The 18,206-nt window shown below is 33.4% G+C and overlaps 1 protein-coding gene across 4 annotated transcripts in view; it reads left to right on the plus strand.

Annotated features, from left to right (window-relative positions):
- Nucleotides 1-18,206, plus strand: part of LOC126747891 (maestro heat-like repeat-containing protein family member 1) — a 62,207-nt gene that overhangs the window by 38,862 nt on the left and 5,139 nt on the right. For 3 of the 4 annotated variants that reach the window (XM_050456856.1, XM_050456855.1, XM_050456858.1), the window contains 3 exons: nucleotides 4,803-5,880; nucleotides 10,904-11,376; nucleotides 16,111-16,491. In XM_050456856.1, coding sequence (XP_050312813.1) covers nucleotides 4,803-5,880; nucleotides 10,904-11,376; nucleotides 16,111-16,491 — 1,932 coding nt within the window. The remainder of the gene's footprint in view (nucleotides 1-4,802; nucleotides 5,881-10,903; nucleotides 11,377-16,110; nucleotides 16,492-18,206) is intronic. The other variant, XM_050456857.1, reaches the window with a different exon arrangement.

The following is an 18,206-nucleotide window of genomic DNA, read 5'->3' on the forward strand; positions in this document are numbered from 1 at the left end:
AGTGCCACTGAGATAATATTAAGGATATTTTTTTGGGAGGTTATAAGCGGGTTCTTAAGGATCATTTTGATACATGAAGCACATTTTTAGCTCAAATAGTTGCTGAGATACAGCACTTTAGGTTTCCAGGACAGTCATATCTTGCTGACATACGTTCCAGGCAGGATAATTCAAAAACTATTCAAGTCATTTTTAAGGGGTTTTCACTTACAGTTAGTGCGTTCTTTAGTGAACATTTTAATATGCAAACGCTTTTTGTGGCTTAAGAATTCATTGAGTTACAGTGAGTTTTATGAGTCACGGTCCTAGACCAGTCCAAAAGGTGACCGAAGGATCTTTAACAAGAGATTTTGAGTGCCACTGCAATAATATTAATAATATTTCTTGGGGAGGTCATAAGGGGGTTCTCAAGGATCATTTTGATACATAAAGCACATTTTTAGCTCAAATAGTTGCTGAGCTACAGCACTTTAGGTTTCCAGGACAGTCATATCTTGCAGACATACGTTCCAGGCAGGATAATTTAAAAACTATTTAAGTTATTTTTAACGGGTTTTCACTTACAGTTAGTGCGTTCTTTAGTGAACATTTTAATATGCAAACGCTTTTTGTGGCTTAGGAACTCACTGAGTTACAGTGAGTTTTGTGAGTCACGGTCCTAGACCAGTCCAAAAGGTGACCGAAGGATCTTTAACAAGAGATTTTGAGTGCCACTGCAATAATATTAATAATATTTCTTGGGGAGGTTATAAGGGGGTTCTTGAGGATCATTTTGATACATCAAGCACATTTTTAGCTCAAATAGTTGCTGAGCTACAGCACTTTAGATTTCCAGGACAGTCATATCTTGCTGACATACGTTCCAGGCAGGATAATTCAAAAACTATTCAAGTCATTTTTAAGGGGTTTTCACTTACAGTTAGTGCGTTCTTTAGTGAACATTTTAATATGCAAACGCTTTTTGTGGCTTAAGAACTCACTGAGTAATAGTGAGTTTTGTGAGTCACGGTCCTAGACCAGTCCAAAAGGTGACCGAAGGATGTTTAACAAGAGATTTTGAGTGCCACTGCGATAATATTAAGGATATTTTTTGGGAGGTTATAAGGAGGTTCTAAAGGATCATTTTGATACATAAAGCACATTTTTAGCTCACATAGTTGTTGAGTTACAGCACCTTAGGTTTCCAGGACAGTCATATCTTGCAGACATACGTTCCAGGCAGGATAATTCAAAAACTATTCAAGTCATTTTTAAGGGGTTTTCACTTACAGTTAGTGCGTTCTTTAGTGAACATTTTAATATGCAAACGCTTTTTGTGGCTTAAGAATTCACTGAGTTACAGTGAGTTTTATGAGTCACGGTCCTAGACCAGTCCAAAAGGTGACCGAAGGATCTTTAACAAGAGATTTTGAGTGCCACTGAGATAATATTAAGGATATTTTTTGGGAGGTTATAAGGAGGTTCTAAAGGATCATTTTGATATATAAAGCACATTTTTAGCTCAAATAGTTGCTGAGCTACAGCACTTTAGGTTTCGAGGACAGTCATATCTTGCAGACATACGTTCCAGGCAGGATAATTCAAAAACTATTCAAGTCATTTTTAAGGGGTTTTCACTTACAGTTAGTGCGTTCTTTAGTGAACATTTTAATATACAAACGCTTTTTGTGGCTTAAGAACTCACCGAGTTATAGTGAGTTTTGTGAGTCACGGTCCTAGACCAGTCCAAGGGGTGACCGAAGGATCTTTAACAAGAGATTTTGAGTGCCACTGAGATAATATTAAGGATATTTTTTTGGGAGGTTATAAGGAGGTTTTAAAGGATCATTTTGATACATAAAGCACATTTTTAGCTCAAATAGTTTCTAAGCTACAGCACTTTAGGTTTCCAGGACAGTCATATCTTGCAGACATACGTTCCAGGCAGGATAATTCAAAAACTATTCATGTCATTTTTAAGGGGTTTTCACTTACAGTTAGTGCGTTCTTTAGTGAACATTTTAATATGCAAACGCTTTTTGTGGCTTAAGAACTCACTGAGTTACAGTGAGTTTTGTGAGTCACGGTCCTAGACCAGTCCAAGGGGTGACCGAAGGATTTTTAGTAAGAGATTTTGAGTGCCACTGCGATAATATTAAGGATATTTTTTGGGAGGTTATAAGGAGGTTCTTGAGGATCATTTTGATACATAAAGCACATTTTTAGCTCAAATAGTTGCTGAGCTACAGCACTTTAGATTTCCAGGACAGTCATATCTTGCTGACATACGTTCCAGGCAGGATAATTCAAAAACTATTTAAGTCATTTTTAAGCGGTTTTCACTTACAGTTAGTGCGTTCTTTAGTGAACATTTTAATATGCAAACGCTTTTTGTGGCTTAAGAACTCACTGAGTTACAGTGAGTTTTATGAGTCACGGTCCTAGACCAGTCCAAAAGGTGACCGAAGGATCTTTAACAAGAGATTTTGAGTGCCACTGCAATAATATTAATAATATTTCTTGGGGAGGTCATAAGGGGGTTCTCAAGGATCATTTTGATACATAAAGCACATTTTTAGCTCAAATAGTTTCTGAGCTACAGCACTTTAGATTTCCAGGACAGTCATATCTTGCAGACATACGTTCCAGGCAGGATAATTCAAAAACTATTCAAGTCATTTTTAAAGGGTTTTTACTTACAGTTAGTGCGTTCTTTAGTGAACATTTTAATATGCAAACGCTTTTTGTGGCTTAAGAACTCACTGAGTTACAGTGAGTTTTATGAGTCACGGTCCTAGACCAGTCCAAAAGGTGACCGAAGGATCTTTAACAAGAGATTTTGAGTGCCACTGAGATAATTTTAAGGATATTTTTTTGGGAGGTTATAAGGGGGTTCTTAAGGATCATTTTGATACATAAAGCACATTTTTAGCTCAAATAGTTTCTGAGCTACAGCACTTTAGATTTCCAGGACAGTCATATCTTGCTGACATACGTTCCAGGCAGGATAATTCAAAAACTATTCAAGTCATTTTTAAGGGGTTTTCACTTACAGTTAGTGCGTTCTTTAGTGAACATTTTAATATGCAAACGCTTTTTGTGGCTTAAGAACTCACTGAGTTATAGTTAGTTTTGTGAGTCACGGTCCTAGACCAGTCCAAGGGGTGACCGAAGGATCTTTAACAAGAGATTTTGAGTGCCACTGAGATAATATTAAGGATATTTTTTTGGGAGGTTATAAGCGGGTTCTTAAGGATCATTTTGATACATGAAGCACATTTTTAGCTCAAATAGTTTCTGAGCTACAGCACTTTAGGTTCCCAGGACAGTCATATCTTGCAGACATACGTTCCAGGCAGGATAATTCAAAAACTATTCAAGTCATTTTTAAGGGGTTTTCACTTACAGTTAGTGCGTTCTTTAGTGAACATTTTAATATGCAAACGCTTTTTGTGGCTTAAGAACTCACTGAGTTACAGTGAGTTTTGTGAGTCACGGTCCTAGACCAGTCCAAAAGGTGACCGAAGGATCTTTAACAAGAGATTTTGAGTGCCACTGAGATAATATTAAGGATATTTTTTGGGAGGTTATAAGGGGGTTCTTAAGGATCATTTTGATACATAAAGCACATTTTTAGCTCAAATAGTTGCTGAGCTACAGCACTTTAGGTTTCCAGGACAGTCATATCTTGCTGACCTATGTTCCAGGTAAGATAATGTAAAAACTATTCAAGGCGTTTGTATGGGGTTTTCATTCACAGTTAGTGCACTCCTCACTGAACAAATTGATATGCGAACACTTTTTATGAGTTAAGAATTCAATGAGTTAGAGTCAATTTTGTGAATCACGGTCCTAAACCAGTCCAAGAGGCGAACCAAGAATCTTTAACAAGAGATTTTGAGTGCCACTGCACTAATATTAATAATATTTATTGGGGAGGTTATAAGGGGGTTCTCGAGGATCATTTTGATACATAAAGCACATTTTTAGCTCAAATAGTTGCTGAGCTACAGCACTTTAGATTTCCAGGACAGTCATATCTTGCAGACATACGTTCCAGGCAGGATAATTTAAAAACTATTTAAGTTATTTTTAACGGGTTTTCACTTACAGTTAGTGCGTTCTTTAGTGAACATTTGAATATGCAAACGCTTTTTGTGGCTTAAGAATTCACTGAGTTACAGTGAGTTTTATGAGTCACGGTCCTAGACCAGTCCAAAAGGTGACCGAAGGATCTTTAACAAGAGATTTTGAGTGCCACTGCGATAATATTAAGAATATTTTTTGGGAGGTTATAAGGAGGTTCTAAAGGATCATTTTGATACATGAAGCACATTTTTAGCTCAAATAGTTTCTGAGCTACAGCACTTTAGGTTTCCAGGACAGTCATATCTTGCAGACCTATGTTCCAGGTAGGATAATGTGAAAACTATTTAAGGCATCTTTATGGGGTTTTCACTTGCAGTTAGAGCGCTGTTAAATAAACAATTTTAGGTACTCAAAGTTACCCAAATTTCTGGAATAAGTCTCTTAAATTACCTGAACCTTACAGCAACTCTAGGTCCTCCAAGTTCCTCAGATCCCTAAAATAAGAGTGTTAAAGTATCTAGAAGATACAGTAACTAAGATTCCTGTAACTCCCAAATCCTTTAAGCTTTGACTATCTGAACTAGTTCAGTGAACTATAGGAACCTTAAAAATAACTTTGACCCAAATTCCTGTAATAAGTGTCCTAAAGTACCTGGATGTTAATCCCAGTGACTTCAGGCAGTCAGATTCCAGTTTCTTCCAAACACATTGATTGATCCTTGTTTCCTTTTCAGGAACATGCATCTCGACAAGGAAGAACTCAAAATAAAAGAAGAAGAAAAGAGATTTCTATTAAAATTCATCGCACTCGTACTCTGCTATATAAAATCAAAAGAAACAGTGCTGCAAGTACTAGACTCCTTGATATCCAACACCCGATTAACAGATTACTCAGAACTAAACGCTTGTGCTGAGTCAATAGGTATGGCGTCAAGGGTCCACTTACCCCTGGTCCTGGAAAAGGTGCATCAGATCAGAAAAGACGCTTTACACAAAAAACCGACGAAACTCTTCTCGTTCATGAAAAACCACTCGCACGAGTTGACTCTCGAACGATTACGTTACGTGATCATCAACAGCTACGCGGAGATCTGCACCAAAGCGCCTAGCGATCAACTGTTAAGGGTCATAGAGAACGAAATCCTGGACTTTTTACTCAATGAACTGTCGTTGGCCAAAGACTTTTCTATCAGGAAAATCACCCTTAAGGGCATAAACAGGGTCGCCGAGGCCATGCACCCCGACCGCAACAACTTACACATCCGAATGACCAATAGGGACAAAGTGATGTCCGAGATACTCAATCAGATGCATCTACATAACGGTCCGGACTATATCGAGCTGTTCCCTTTGATCATTGCCGCCGTGACCTCATTGGTCAGACTGCCCGTGCCAATAGAATCGGAGGATCGCATCAGGGTGTTAACGTTATTCTTTGACAATGTGTACAACGCCTCGGCTATATATTGCAAAATAAACGCCCAGGTTCCGGAACATTATTATGGTGACTTAAAGTTGGTTCCTTCGGTACTAAAGAGTTTTAGTGAGTTAAATCAGTTTGTCCAGGAGGTTCTATTGCAAAATCCTTCTCCTGTTTCTCTATATGAAGTCACCTCACTCTTGGAACCCTGGATTGGGAAGAAGAAACAGGAGCAACGACTTCCTGCTATTGAGACATTGAGGACGGTGCTGCAAGCGTACTTGGACAATGTCCAGTTTGCTTATGACCTTCCCAGTACTTTTAGGCAAACGGGGGTTTTGTTGGCCAGGGTTGTGCCTAGGTGCACTGATCCTAATAGTGTCATTAGGAAGGTAAGTTCTTTTGTGGTTGAAAAACTTGCATAACTTTTTTGTTATTAGAGATACAGTTTTCATTTAAAGACTGACATGTATATTTAGTAATGGAGCATCTTTTATGTAACTAGTAAAAATTCTGAAAAACTGACGGTTTTTGAGAAAAATCAAAGTTTCTGTTTTTTACCATTTTCATGAATTTAATTAATTTCAAAATTTTGCATAACTTTTTTACTTTTCAAGATAGAGCTTTCATTTAAAAACTGACATGTACACTGAGTGATGGAGCATTTTTTATGTTACTAGTAAAAATTCTGAAAAACTGACGGTTTTTGAGAAAAACCGAAATTTATGTTTTTGACCATTTTCATGAATTATATTAATTTCAAAATTTTGCATAACTTTTTTAATATTCAAGATAGAGCTTTCATTTAAAAACTGACATGTACACTGAGTGATGGAGCATCTTTTATGTAACTAGTAAAAATTCTGAAAAGCTGACTGTTTTTGAGAAAAGCCGAAATTTCTGTTTTTTACCATTTTCATGAATTTTATTAATTTCAAAATTTTGCATAACTTTTTTAATATTAAAGATAGAGCCTTCATTTAAAAACTGACATGTACACTGAGTGATGGAGCATCTTTTATGTAACTAGTAAAAATTTTGAAAAACTGACGGTTTTTGAGAAAACCCGAAACTTCTGTTTTTTACCATTTTCATGAATCTTATTAATTTCAAAATTTTGCATAACTTTTTTATTATTAAAGATAGAGCCTTCGTTTAAAAACTGACATGTACACTGAGTGATGGAGCATCTTTTATGTAACCAGTAAAAATTCTGAAAAACTGACGGTTTTTGAGAAAAACCGAAATTTCTGTTTTTTACCATTTTTATGAATTTTATTAATTTCAAAATTTTGCATAACTTTTTTACTAATAAAGATAGAGCCTTCATTTAAAAACTGACAGTTACACTGGGTGATGGAGCATCTTTTATGTTTCTAGTAAAAATTCTGAAAAGCTGACGGTTTTTGAGAAAAGCTGAAATTTATGTTTTTGACCATTTTCATGAATCATATTAATTTCAAAATTTTCCATAACTTTCTTGCTATTAAAGATAGAGCCTTCATTTAAAAATTGACATGTACACTGAGGGATGGATCATCTTTTATGTAACTGGTAAAAGTTCTGAAAAACTGGCGGTTTTTGAGAAAAACCAAAATTTCTGTTTTTTACCATTTTTATGAATTTTATTAATTTGAAAATTTTGCATAACTTTTTTACTATTAAAGATAGAGCCTTCATTTAAAAACTGACATGTACACTGAGTGATGGAGCATCTTTTATGTAACTAGTAAAAATTTTGAAAAACTGACGGTTTTTGAGAAAACCCGAAACTTCTGTTTTTTACCATTTTCATGAATCTTATTAATTTCAAAATTTTGCATAACTTTTTTATTATTAAAGATAGAGCCTTCATTTAAAAACTGACAGTTACACTGGGTGACGGAGCATCTTTTATGTAACCAGTAAAAATTCTGAAAAACTGACAGTTTTTGAGAAAAACGAAAATTTCTGTTCTTTACCATTTTCATGAATCTTATTAATTTCAAAATTTTGAATAACTTTTTGGCTATTAAAGATAGAGGCTTCATTTAAAAACTTACATGTACACTGAGTGATGGGGCATCTTTTATGTTACTAGTAAAAATTCTGAAAAACTGACGGTTTTTGAGAAAAACCGAAATTTATGTTTTTCACCATTTTCATGAATTATATTAATTTCAAAATTTTGCATAACTTGTTTAATATTCAAGATAGAGCTTTCATTTAAAAACTGACATGTACACTGAGTGATGGAGCATCTTTTATGTAACTAGTTAAAATTCTGAAAAACTGACAGTTTTTGAGAAAAGCGAAAATTTCTGTTTTTTACCATTTTCATGAATTTTATTAATTTCAAAATTTTGCATAACTTTTTTAATATTAAAGATAGAGCCTTCATTTAAAAACTGACATGTACACTGACTGATGGAGCATCTTTTATGTAACTAGTAAAAATTTTGAAAAACTGACGGTTTTTGAGAAAACCCGAAACTTCTGTTTTTTACCATTTTCATGAATCTTATTAATTTCAAAATTTTGCATAACTTTTTTAATATTTAAGATAGAGCCTTCACTTAAAAACTGACATGTACACTGAGTGATGGAGCATCTTTTATGTAACTAGTAAAAATTTTGAAAAACTGACGGTTTTTGAGAAAACCCGAAACTTCTGTTTTTTACCATTTTCATGAATCTTATTAATTTCAAAATTTTGCATAACTTTTTTATTATTAAAGATAGAGCCTTCATTTAAAAACTGACATGTACACTGAGTGATGCAGCATCTTTTATGTTACTAGTAAAAATTCTGAAAAACTGACAGTTTTTGAGAAAAACGAAAATTTCTGTTCTTTACCATTTTCATGAATCTTATTAATTTCAAAATTTTGCATAACTTTTTTGCTAATAAAGATAGAGGCTTCATTTAAAAACTGACATGTACACTGAGTGATGCAGCATCTTTTATGTAACCAGTAAAAAATCTGAAAAACTGACGGTTTTTGAGAAAACCCGAAACTTCTGTTTTTTACCATTTTTATGAATCTTATTAATTTCAAAATTTTGCATAACTTTTTTAATATTAAAGATAGGGCCTTCATTTAAAAACTGACATGTACACTGAGTGATGGAGCATCTTTTATGTAACCAGTAAAAATTCTGAAAAACTGACGGTTTTTGAGAAAACCCGAAACTTCTGTTTTTTACCATTTTCATAAATCTTATTAATTTCAAAATTTTGCATAACTTTTTTGCTATTAAAGATAGAGGCTTCATTTAAAAACTGACATGTACACTGAGTGATGGAGCATCTTTTATGTTACTAGTAAAAATTCTGAAAAACTGACGGTTTTTGAGAAAACCCGAAACTTCTGTTTTTTACCATTTTCATGAATCTTATTAATTTCAAAATTTTGCATAACTTTTTTATTATTAAAGATAGAGCCTTCATTTAAAAACTGACATGTACACTGAGTGATGCAGCATCTTTTATGTTACTAGTAAAAATTCTGAAAAACTGACGGTTTTTGAGAAAAGCCGAAATTTATGTTTTTGACCATTTTCATGAATTATATTAATTTCAAAATTTTGCATAACTTTTTTAATATTCAAGACAGAGCTTTCATTTAAAAACTGACATGTACACTGAGTGATGGAGCATCTTTTATATAACTAGTAAAAATTCTGAAAAACTGACAGTTTTTGAGAAAAACGAAAATTTCTGTTCTTTAACATTTTCATGAATCTTATTAATTTCAAAATTTTGCATAACTTTTTTATTATTAAAGATAGAGCCTTCATTTAAAAACTGACAGTTACACTGGGTGATGGAGCATCTTTTATGTAATCAGTAAAAATTCTGAAAAGCTGACTGTTTTTGAGAAAACCCGAAACTTCTGTTTTTTACCATTTTCATGAATTTTATTAATTTCAAAATTTTGCATAACTTTTTTACTATTAAAGATAGAGGCTTCATTTAAAAACTGACATGTACACTGAGTGATGGAGCATCTTTTATGTAACCAGTAAAAATTCTGAAAAACTGACAGTTTTTGAGAAAAACGAAAATTTCTGTTCTTTACCATTTTCATGAATCTTCTTAATTTCAAAATTTTGCATAACTTTTTTGCTATTAAAGATAGAGGCTTCATTTAAAAACTGACATGTACACTGAGTGATGGAGCATCTTTTATGTTACTAGTAAAAATTCTGAAAAACTGACGGTTTTTGAGAAAAGCCGAAATTTATGTTTTTGACCATTTTCATGAATTATATTAATTTCAAAATTTTGCATAACTTTTTTGCTATTAAAGATAGAGCCTTCATTTAAAAACTGACAGTTACACTGGGTGATGGAGCATCTTTTATGTAACCAGTAAAAATTCTGAAAAGCTGACTGTTTTTGAGAAAAGCCGAAATTTATGTTTTTGACCATTTTCATGAATTATATTAATTTCAAAATTTTGCATAACTTTCTTGCTATTGAAGATAGAGCCTTCATTTAAAAACTGACAGTTACACTGGGGTGATGGAGCATCTTTTATGTACTAGTAAAAATTCTATAAAACTAACGGTTTTTGAGAAAACCCGAAACTTCTGTTTTTTACCATTTTCATGAATCTTATTAATTTCAAAATTTTGCATAACTTTCTTGCTATTAAAGATAGAGCCTTCATTTAAAAACTGACAGTTACACTGGGTGATGGAGCATCTTTTATGTAACCAGTAAAAATTCTGAAAAGCTGACTGTTTTTGAGAAAAGCCGAAATTTATGTTTTTGACCATTTTCATGAATCATATTAATTTCAAAATTTTGCATAACTTTCTTGCTATTCAAGATAGAGCCTTCATTTAAAAACTGACATGTACACTGACTCATGGAGCATCTTTCATGTAACTAGTAAAAACTTTGAAAAACCGACAGTTTTTGAGAAAAACGAAATTTTCTGTTTTTTACCATTTTTATGAATTTTATTAATTTCAAAATTTTGCATAACTTTTTTACTAATAAAGATAGAGCCTTCATTTAAAAACTGACATGTACACTGAGCGATGGAGCATCTTTTATGTAAACAGTAAAAATTCTGAAAAACTTACGGTTTTTGAGAAAACCCGAAATTTATATTTTTTACCATTTTCAAGGGTAGTGTAAATAAAAAATAAACAAGTCATAGTCCACTCTCTGTAAGCTGAATAAGTCAATTATTTACTGCAAAAAAACCCGTTTTTCAAAAACACTACCCTTACACCCCCCACCCACCCCACACATTTACCCGGTCAAAAACCCTTCAGCAAAATCACCGTTTTTCAAAACTTTCTAAAAAAACAAATAGATATTACTTATAAGATTCCTGAGGACGGATCTGACACCAAAAACTCCAAAACTAACGGTCAAACTTCCTCGCTCACTTCTCCCTATCTCTCTCTCTCTTTCAGGTAGCAGTCGACTGCATCTGTCTCATTCTCTCCATAGCGGCTCGCTACGAAGGTCACATGCGTGATCACGACAAAACATTGAGCAACAGCCTGCAGCTGGTGCAGCAAAGCATCGAACTGGAAGACCCCAAGCTCCTGTTCCAGCTCACCTCCGATCTGGCGTCGGTAATTTGCTCCAACTTACCCCAGTTCCAACTGGTCCATTTGACCGACGGCCTGATCGACGCTCTGGTCGATTGCGAGTCGTCAAGTTCGAATGGCGCGTGCGTCGTCTTGAATATCGTGCTCAAACAGAAGGGGGGGGAGCTGCAGAAACATGCCACGCCCGTCGCCGAGAGGTTGCTCAGTCAGCTCAGTTGTATCGTTTGTGCGAAAACGAGAGGGACTGCTTTGAGGGCGTTACTGACTTTGGCCGGACACAGTCCGAGGGTGGTGGGGGGGATCTTGCTGACTCAGCCCTTGCCCTATGACAGGTAAGGTTAAGTTTTTTTGATAGCATTATAGTGTGATTCCTGAGGATGGATTTGAGGGTAAAAACGTTGGTCTGGGTTAGAAATTGAGGTACCTAGGGGTGATTTTGTTGGGGTGGTTTTTTTTTGACACTTTTATTAACAAATTCTAACTTTCCTTGAGAATATCTTAAGAAATAGTGGGAATATTTTAAAAACGATTTTAGTATAAAAAAGGGCGTTTCTTAGCAAACAATTTCATATGGGAACGATTCTTGTACCTCAAAACCTTTTAGAGTTAGAGGGAATTTGGTCCATCAAGATCCCAGAACCACCAAATTTGATGTTTTTAGAATTATCTTGCAATTACAAGATTTTTATACAGTAGCCGACATTTTTGGTCATAACTTGGAAACTACTTAAGATATCCTCATCATTTTTTCACACCGCTATACTGTGATTCCTGAGGATGGATTTGAGGGTAAAAACGTTGGTCTGGGTTAGAAATTGAGGTAGCTAGGGATGTTTTGGTTGGGGTAGTTTTTTTGCTAGTTTTCTTAATAAATTCCAACTTTCCTTGACGATATTTTAAGAAATAATGAAAATATTTTAAAAAGGGTTTCAGTCCAAGAAAGTGCATTTTTTACCAAACAATTTCATATGAGAACGTATGTTGTACCTCAAAAACTTTTTGAGTTAGAGGGAATTTTGTCCATCAAGATCCCAGAACCACCAAATTTGATGCAATTACAAGATTTTTATACAGTAGCCGACATTTTTGGTCATAACTTGGAAACTACTTAAGATATTCTCATAATTTTTTCGCACCACTATACTGTGATTCCTGAGGATGGATTTGAGGGTAAAAACGTTGGTCTGGGTTAGAAATTGAGGTAGCTAGGGGTGATTTTGTTGGGGTGGTTTTTTTGACACTTTTATTAACAAATTCTAACTTTCCTTGAGAATATCTTACGAAATAAAGGGAATATTTTAAAAACGATTTTAGTATAAAAAAGGGCGTTTCTTACCAAACTATTTCATATAAAAACGATTCTGGTACCTCAAAAACTTTTTGAGTTAGAGAGAATTTCGTCCAACAAGGTCCTAGAGCCTCCAAATTTAAACCATATTGCAATTAAAAGATTTTTATTTATTATCCGACATTTTTGGTCATAACTTGGAAACTACTTAAGATATTCTCATCATTTTTTCACACCGCTATACTGTGATTCCTGAGGATGGATTTGAGGGTAAAAACGTCGTTCTAGATTATAAATTGAGATAGCTAGGGCTGTTTTGGTTTGGTTATATCGTAACTGCTTCCTGTGGCCAAATAGGACAATGTAACTTCCAATTTTAATATAGGTGTAATTTTTTAATGATTTTAGGTATAATTTGTACTAGCAGTATTGCTAATAATGCAAAAGTTTGTAGACCTAATAGTTTATGAGCTCCAGCTCCCTCTATGACTAGATTCAAACAAAATTTCTCTTTTTCCCCAATACTCGCTGACATTTTTGTGTATAACTCAAAAAGTATACAAAAACAAGTGATGATTTCGTTCATATTATAAAATCTAATAACACAATGTTTATTTAGATTTAATGTAATTTTATATATATTAACATATAAATATTTAATACAAAAACATTGTTAATAAATTGGATATTATAAGAGAAATCACCTGATGTTCATGCATATTAATTAGAAAAACAGTGATTTTGCAGAAGAATGTTTTACTGGATAAGTGTGTGGGGTGGGTGGGGGGTCAAGGGTAATGTTATTCAAAAAACCTTTTTTTTGCAGTAAATAATTGACTAGGAAAACTCTATATACTTTTTATTAAATCTTTTTGAATTTACTTAAATAGTTTTGTTTAAGCTGAAAAAATCACTTATTTAATAAATTTAATGTTTTCATCTCTTTTTTCTTAATTATTTTCTGCTAAAAACTCGATTTTTTTTATCCTTATGTTATCCTTGTCCCCCCCCCCCCCCCCCCCCCACCCCACACTTTTATCCAGTAATAAATTCTTCTGCAAAAACAGTCCAAAAATCCAGATTTAAAAATGTATAACAAATTCAAATCAAGAGCAATTTACTTGAAACTTCTTGTAATTATAAAGAGATCTTGCTAATTCATGACAGAAGTTTGTAAGTTAATTGGTCAATCATTTTTTAAGCTATAAATTTTTTAGCAAAAACACTGATACATAAAAAACATGATGTTGCAATTTGAGTTCTGTTGGACTGTTTTTGGTAAAAAATTTATCACTTAAAAGATAATTGTCCAATTAATTTACAACCATCTCTCGTCGATTAGCAATAGATGTGTCTATAATCACAATAAGTTTCAAGTAAATTGCTCTTGATTTGAATTTCTTATGAATATTTAAAATTAGATAAAAATAATTTTTTGCAGATGAATTTTTTACTTGAAAAACTAGTTGGGGTGGGTGGGGGGCTAAGGGTAGTGTTAATGAAAAAAAAAGGATTTTTATTCAATTATTTTCTGCAAAAATTCTGTTTTTTATTAAAACCACCCTTAGCCCCCCACCCACCCCAACTAGTTTTTCCAGTAAGAAATTCTTCTGCAAAAAATTGTTTTAATCCAACTTTGAAAATTCATAAGAAATTCAAACCAAGAGCAATTTACTTGAAACTTCTTGGGATTATTAAGAGATCTATTGCTAATTGATGAGAGAAGTTTGTAAGTTAATTGGATAATTACTTTTTAAGCTATAAATTTTTTAGCAAAAACACTAATACATAAAAAACTTGATGTTGCAATATGAGTTTTTTTTTGGACTATTTTTGGTAAAAAATTTATCACTTAAAAAATAATTCACCAATTAATTTACAACCTTCTCTCGTCGATTAGCAATACATGTCTCTATAATCACAAGAAGTTTCAAGTAAATTGTGCTTGATTTGAATTTCTTATAAATTTTTAAAGTTGGATTAAAAAAAATCGGAGTGTTTTTGCAGAAGAATTTTTTACTTGAAAAACTAGTTGGGGTGGGTGGGAGGCTAAGGGTAGTGTTAATGAAAAAAAAAAGGGATTTTTGTTCAATTATTTTCTGCAAAAATTCTATTTTTCATTAATACCACCCTTAGCCCCCCACCCACCCCACACAGATTTTCCAGTAAGAAATTCTTCTGCAAAAAATTATTTTAATCCAATTTTATATATTCAAGACATTCAAATCAAGAGAAATTTACTTGATACTTATTGTGATTATTAAGAGATCTCTTGCTAATTGATGACAGACGGTTGTCAATAAATTGGTCAATTATTTTTTAAATTATAATTTTTTTAGCAAAAACACTAATACATAAAAAACTTGTTGCAATATGAGTTCTGTTTTTGGTAAAAAATTTATCACTTAGAAAATAATTGACCAATTAATTTACAACCTTCTCTCGTCGATTAGCAATAGATGTCTCTATAATCACAAGAAGTTTCAAGTAAATTGCCCTTGATTTGAATTTCTTATGAATATTTAAAATTAAATAAAAATAATTTTTTGCAGAAGATTTTTTTACTTGAAAAACTAGTTGGGGTGGGTGGGGGGCTAAGAGTGGTGTTAATCAAAAAGAAAGGATTTTGTTCAATCATTTTCTGCAAAAATTCGGTTTTTCATTAATACCACCCTTAGCCCCCCCACCCACCCCACACAGTTTTTCCAGTAAGAAATTCCTCTGCAAAAAATTATTTTAATCTAATTTTAAATATTCATAAGAAGTTCAAATCAAGAGCAATTTACTTGAAACTTCTTGGGATTATTAAGAGATCTATTGCTGATCGATGCGAGAAGGTTGTAAGTTAATTGATCAATTTTTTTAGCAAAAACAGTGATGCATAAAAAACTTGATGTTGCATTATGAGTTCTGTTGGACTGTTTTTGGTAAAAAATTTGTCACGTAAAAAATAATTTACCAATTAATTTACAACCTTCTTTCGTCGATTAGCAATAGATGTGTCTATAATCACAAGAAGTTTCAAGTAAATTGTTCTTGATTTGAATTTCTTATGAATTTTTAAAGTTGGATTAAAAAAAATCGGAGTGTTTTTGCAGAAGAATTTTTTACTTGAAAAACTAGTTGGGGTGGGTGGGGGGCTAAGGGTAGTGTTAATGAAAAAAAAAGGATTTTTGTTTAATTATTTTTTGCAAAAATTCTGTTTTTTATTAAAACCACCCTTAGCCCCCCACCCACCCCAAACAGTTTTTCCAGTAAGAAATTCTTCTGCAAAAAATTGTTTTAATCCAACTTTGAAAATTCATAAGAAATTCAAATCAAGAGCAATTTACTTGAAACTTTTTGGGATTATTAAGAGATCCATTGCTGATCGATGCGAGAAGGTTGTAAGTTAATTGGTCAATTATTTTTTAAGTTATAGATTTTTTAGCAAAAACAGTGATACATAAAAAACATGATGTTGCAATATGGGTTGTGTTGGACTCTTTTTGGTAAAAAATTTATCACTTAAAACATAATTGACCAATTAATTTACAACCTTCTCTTGTCGATTAGCAATAGACGTCTCTATAATCACAAGAAGTTTCAAGTAAATTGCTCTTGATTTGACTCCCTTATGAATTTTTAAAGTTGGATTGAAATAATTTTCGGACAGTTTTTGCAGAAGGGGGTAAGGGTAGTGTCATTGAAAAACAGAATTTCTCGCAAAAAATACTTGACCGGGACACTTAAATCAGCATATCAGCATCAATAATTCAGCATTCGCGATCTCTTTCAGTTGCATATGCGACTGTTGGTCGATCCTCTCCACCGACCCGAGCTTAGTCCGGGACCTAATTGATCAAATAAAGAAACACATCAAATCGATGCCGCTCTACGAACTACACAGCACCAGTGCCGACATTAAAGTGGCCAATTTGTTGCCCCTTCAGGCGGTCAGCGCTTTACACGAACTATTGAAGAACTCGCAACTGAAGGATGTTTGTCTCGAACAGTTTGCCGAACTGTTTGCTCTGTTGCTCGTCTGTATTGGGTCGTATATGGGCTGTAGCGCGCCTGTAGCGGGAACTCATACAGTTGCCAAACCGAAATACGGGATCGTCCTAAATCGGGAGGCCTACAAGTTGAATCCCGCCAAGTTGGCATTCGATACTTTTAGGTGAGTCGAATGTTTTTTTTTTTTGAGGTTAAGATTTGAATATTGATTTATTTGAATATTGAGTAAAAGTGGTGACATAGCGGTTTATGACCAAAAAAATCGAAAATTTCCTTTTTTTTTAATTTACCTCTTTTTTAGGGCCGTAATTACAAAACCTTTTAGTAATTTTTTACGTAAATACATATATTTTTTTAATATATATTATAAAAAAAGTTACTTAATTTATAGGCAAAAAAATAGACGAAAATAATAAATAAATAAAATAGAATACAACATTAAAATCACAATATCTGTGAAACTGATAAAAAAAAAATACGTTTATTTGAGTAATTGACAAATGGTACTCACTAAGGGTTGTTTTAATAAAAAACGTTTTTTTTTTTTTTGTAAAAAATAATTGGTAAGGGTAGTGTTGATTAAAAAAAATTAACCTTAACCCCCCACCCACCCCACATTTTTATCCAGTAAGAAATTCTCCTGCAAGATCACTGTTTTCCAAATTTAAGTTTAGTTCTTCAATTTGGACTGTACAAGAGGCCAAATATAGACAAATCTGTATTATTCAATCCACCTCCTTCAAGGCCCTTGAACGACCCAACCAATAGACCCGAATATTGAGACTCTGAGGAAAACACTGAGTCTAGTAGTAAGTTTGTAGAGGAAGACCTTTATCCTGGATTTTTCAAAGTTAGGACAGGAATTTTGGAAAACCCTTTGACACATCCCTGGACAGTTATATACTGCACCTCTCCTACAAATTTCATGACTCTTGGTTTACTAGTTAAGGAAATAGACTGATTTTCCTGCTCGTGCAGTCTAGACTCCGTATATCAAAACCTATTTTTCAAATTTTCCGGACTTAAAACAGGAATTTTGGAAAATCCTTTGGCATATCCCTGGACAATTATATAGAGAAGCTCTCCGTTAATTTCATCATTCTAGTTTAACTAGTTAAGGAAATAGACTAATTTTTCATGTTCGTCCAGTCTAGACTCCGTATATCAAAACCTATTTTTCAAATTTTCCCGAATTAAGACAAGAATTTTGGAAAACCCTTTTAAAAATCCCTGGACAATTATATAGAGAAGCTCTCCGTTAAATTTCATCATTCTAGTTTAACTAATTTAGAAAATAGGCTGATTTTTCATGTTCGTCCAGTCTAGACTCCGTATACCAAAACCTATTTCCCAAATTTTCTTTAGTTCAGACAGGAATTTTGGAAAACCCTCTGGCAAATCCCTGGACAAGTATATAGAGAAGCTCTCCGTTAAATTTCATCATTCTAGTTTAACTAATTTAGAAAATAGGCTAATTTTTCATGTTCGTCCAGTCTAGACTCCGTATACCAAAACCTATTTCCCAAATTGTCCCGAGTTAGGACAGGAATTTTGGAAAACCCTTTGACACATCCCTGGACAATTATATAGAGAAGCTCTCAGTTAAATTTCATGATTATAGATTATCTAGTTCAGGAAATAGACCGATTGTTCATGTTCGTTTAGTCTAGACTCCGTATATCAAAACCTATTTCCCAAATTTTCCCGAATTAAGACAAGAATTTTGGAAAACCCTTTTAAACATCCCTGGACAATTATATAGAAAAGCTCTCCGTTAAATTTCATCATTCTAGTTTAACTAGTTAAGGAAATAGACTAATTTTTCATGTTCGTCCAGTCTAGACTCCGTATATTAAAACCTATTTCCCAAATTTTCCC

The sequence above is a fragment of the Anthonomus grandis genome, chromosome 20, assembly GCF_022605725.1.
Source record: "Anthonomus grandis grandis chromosome 20, icAntGran1.3, whole genome shotgun sequence".
Lineage (NCBI taxonomy): Eukaryota > Metazoa > Arthropoda > Insecta > Coleoptera > Curculionidae > Anthonomus > Anthonomus grandis.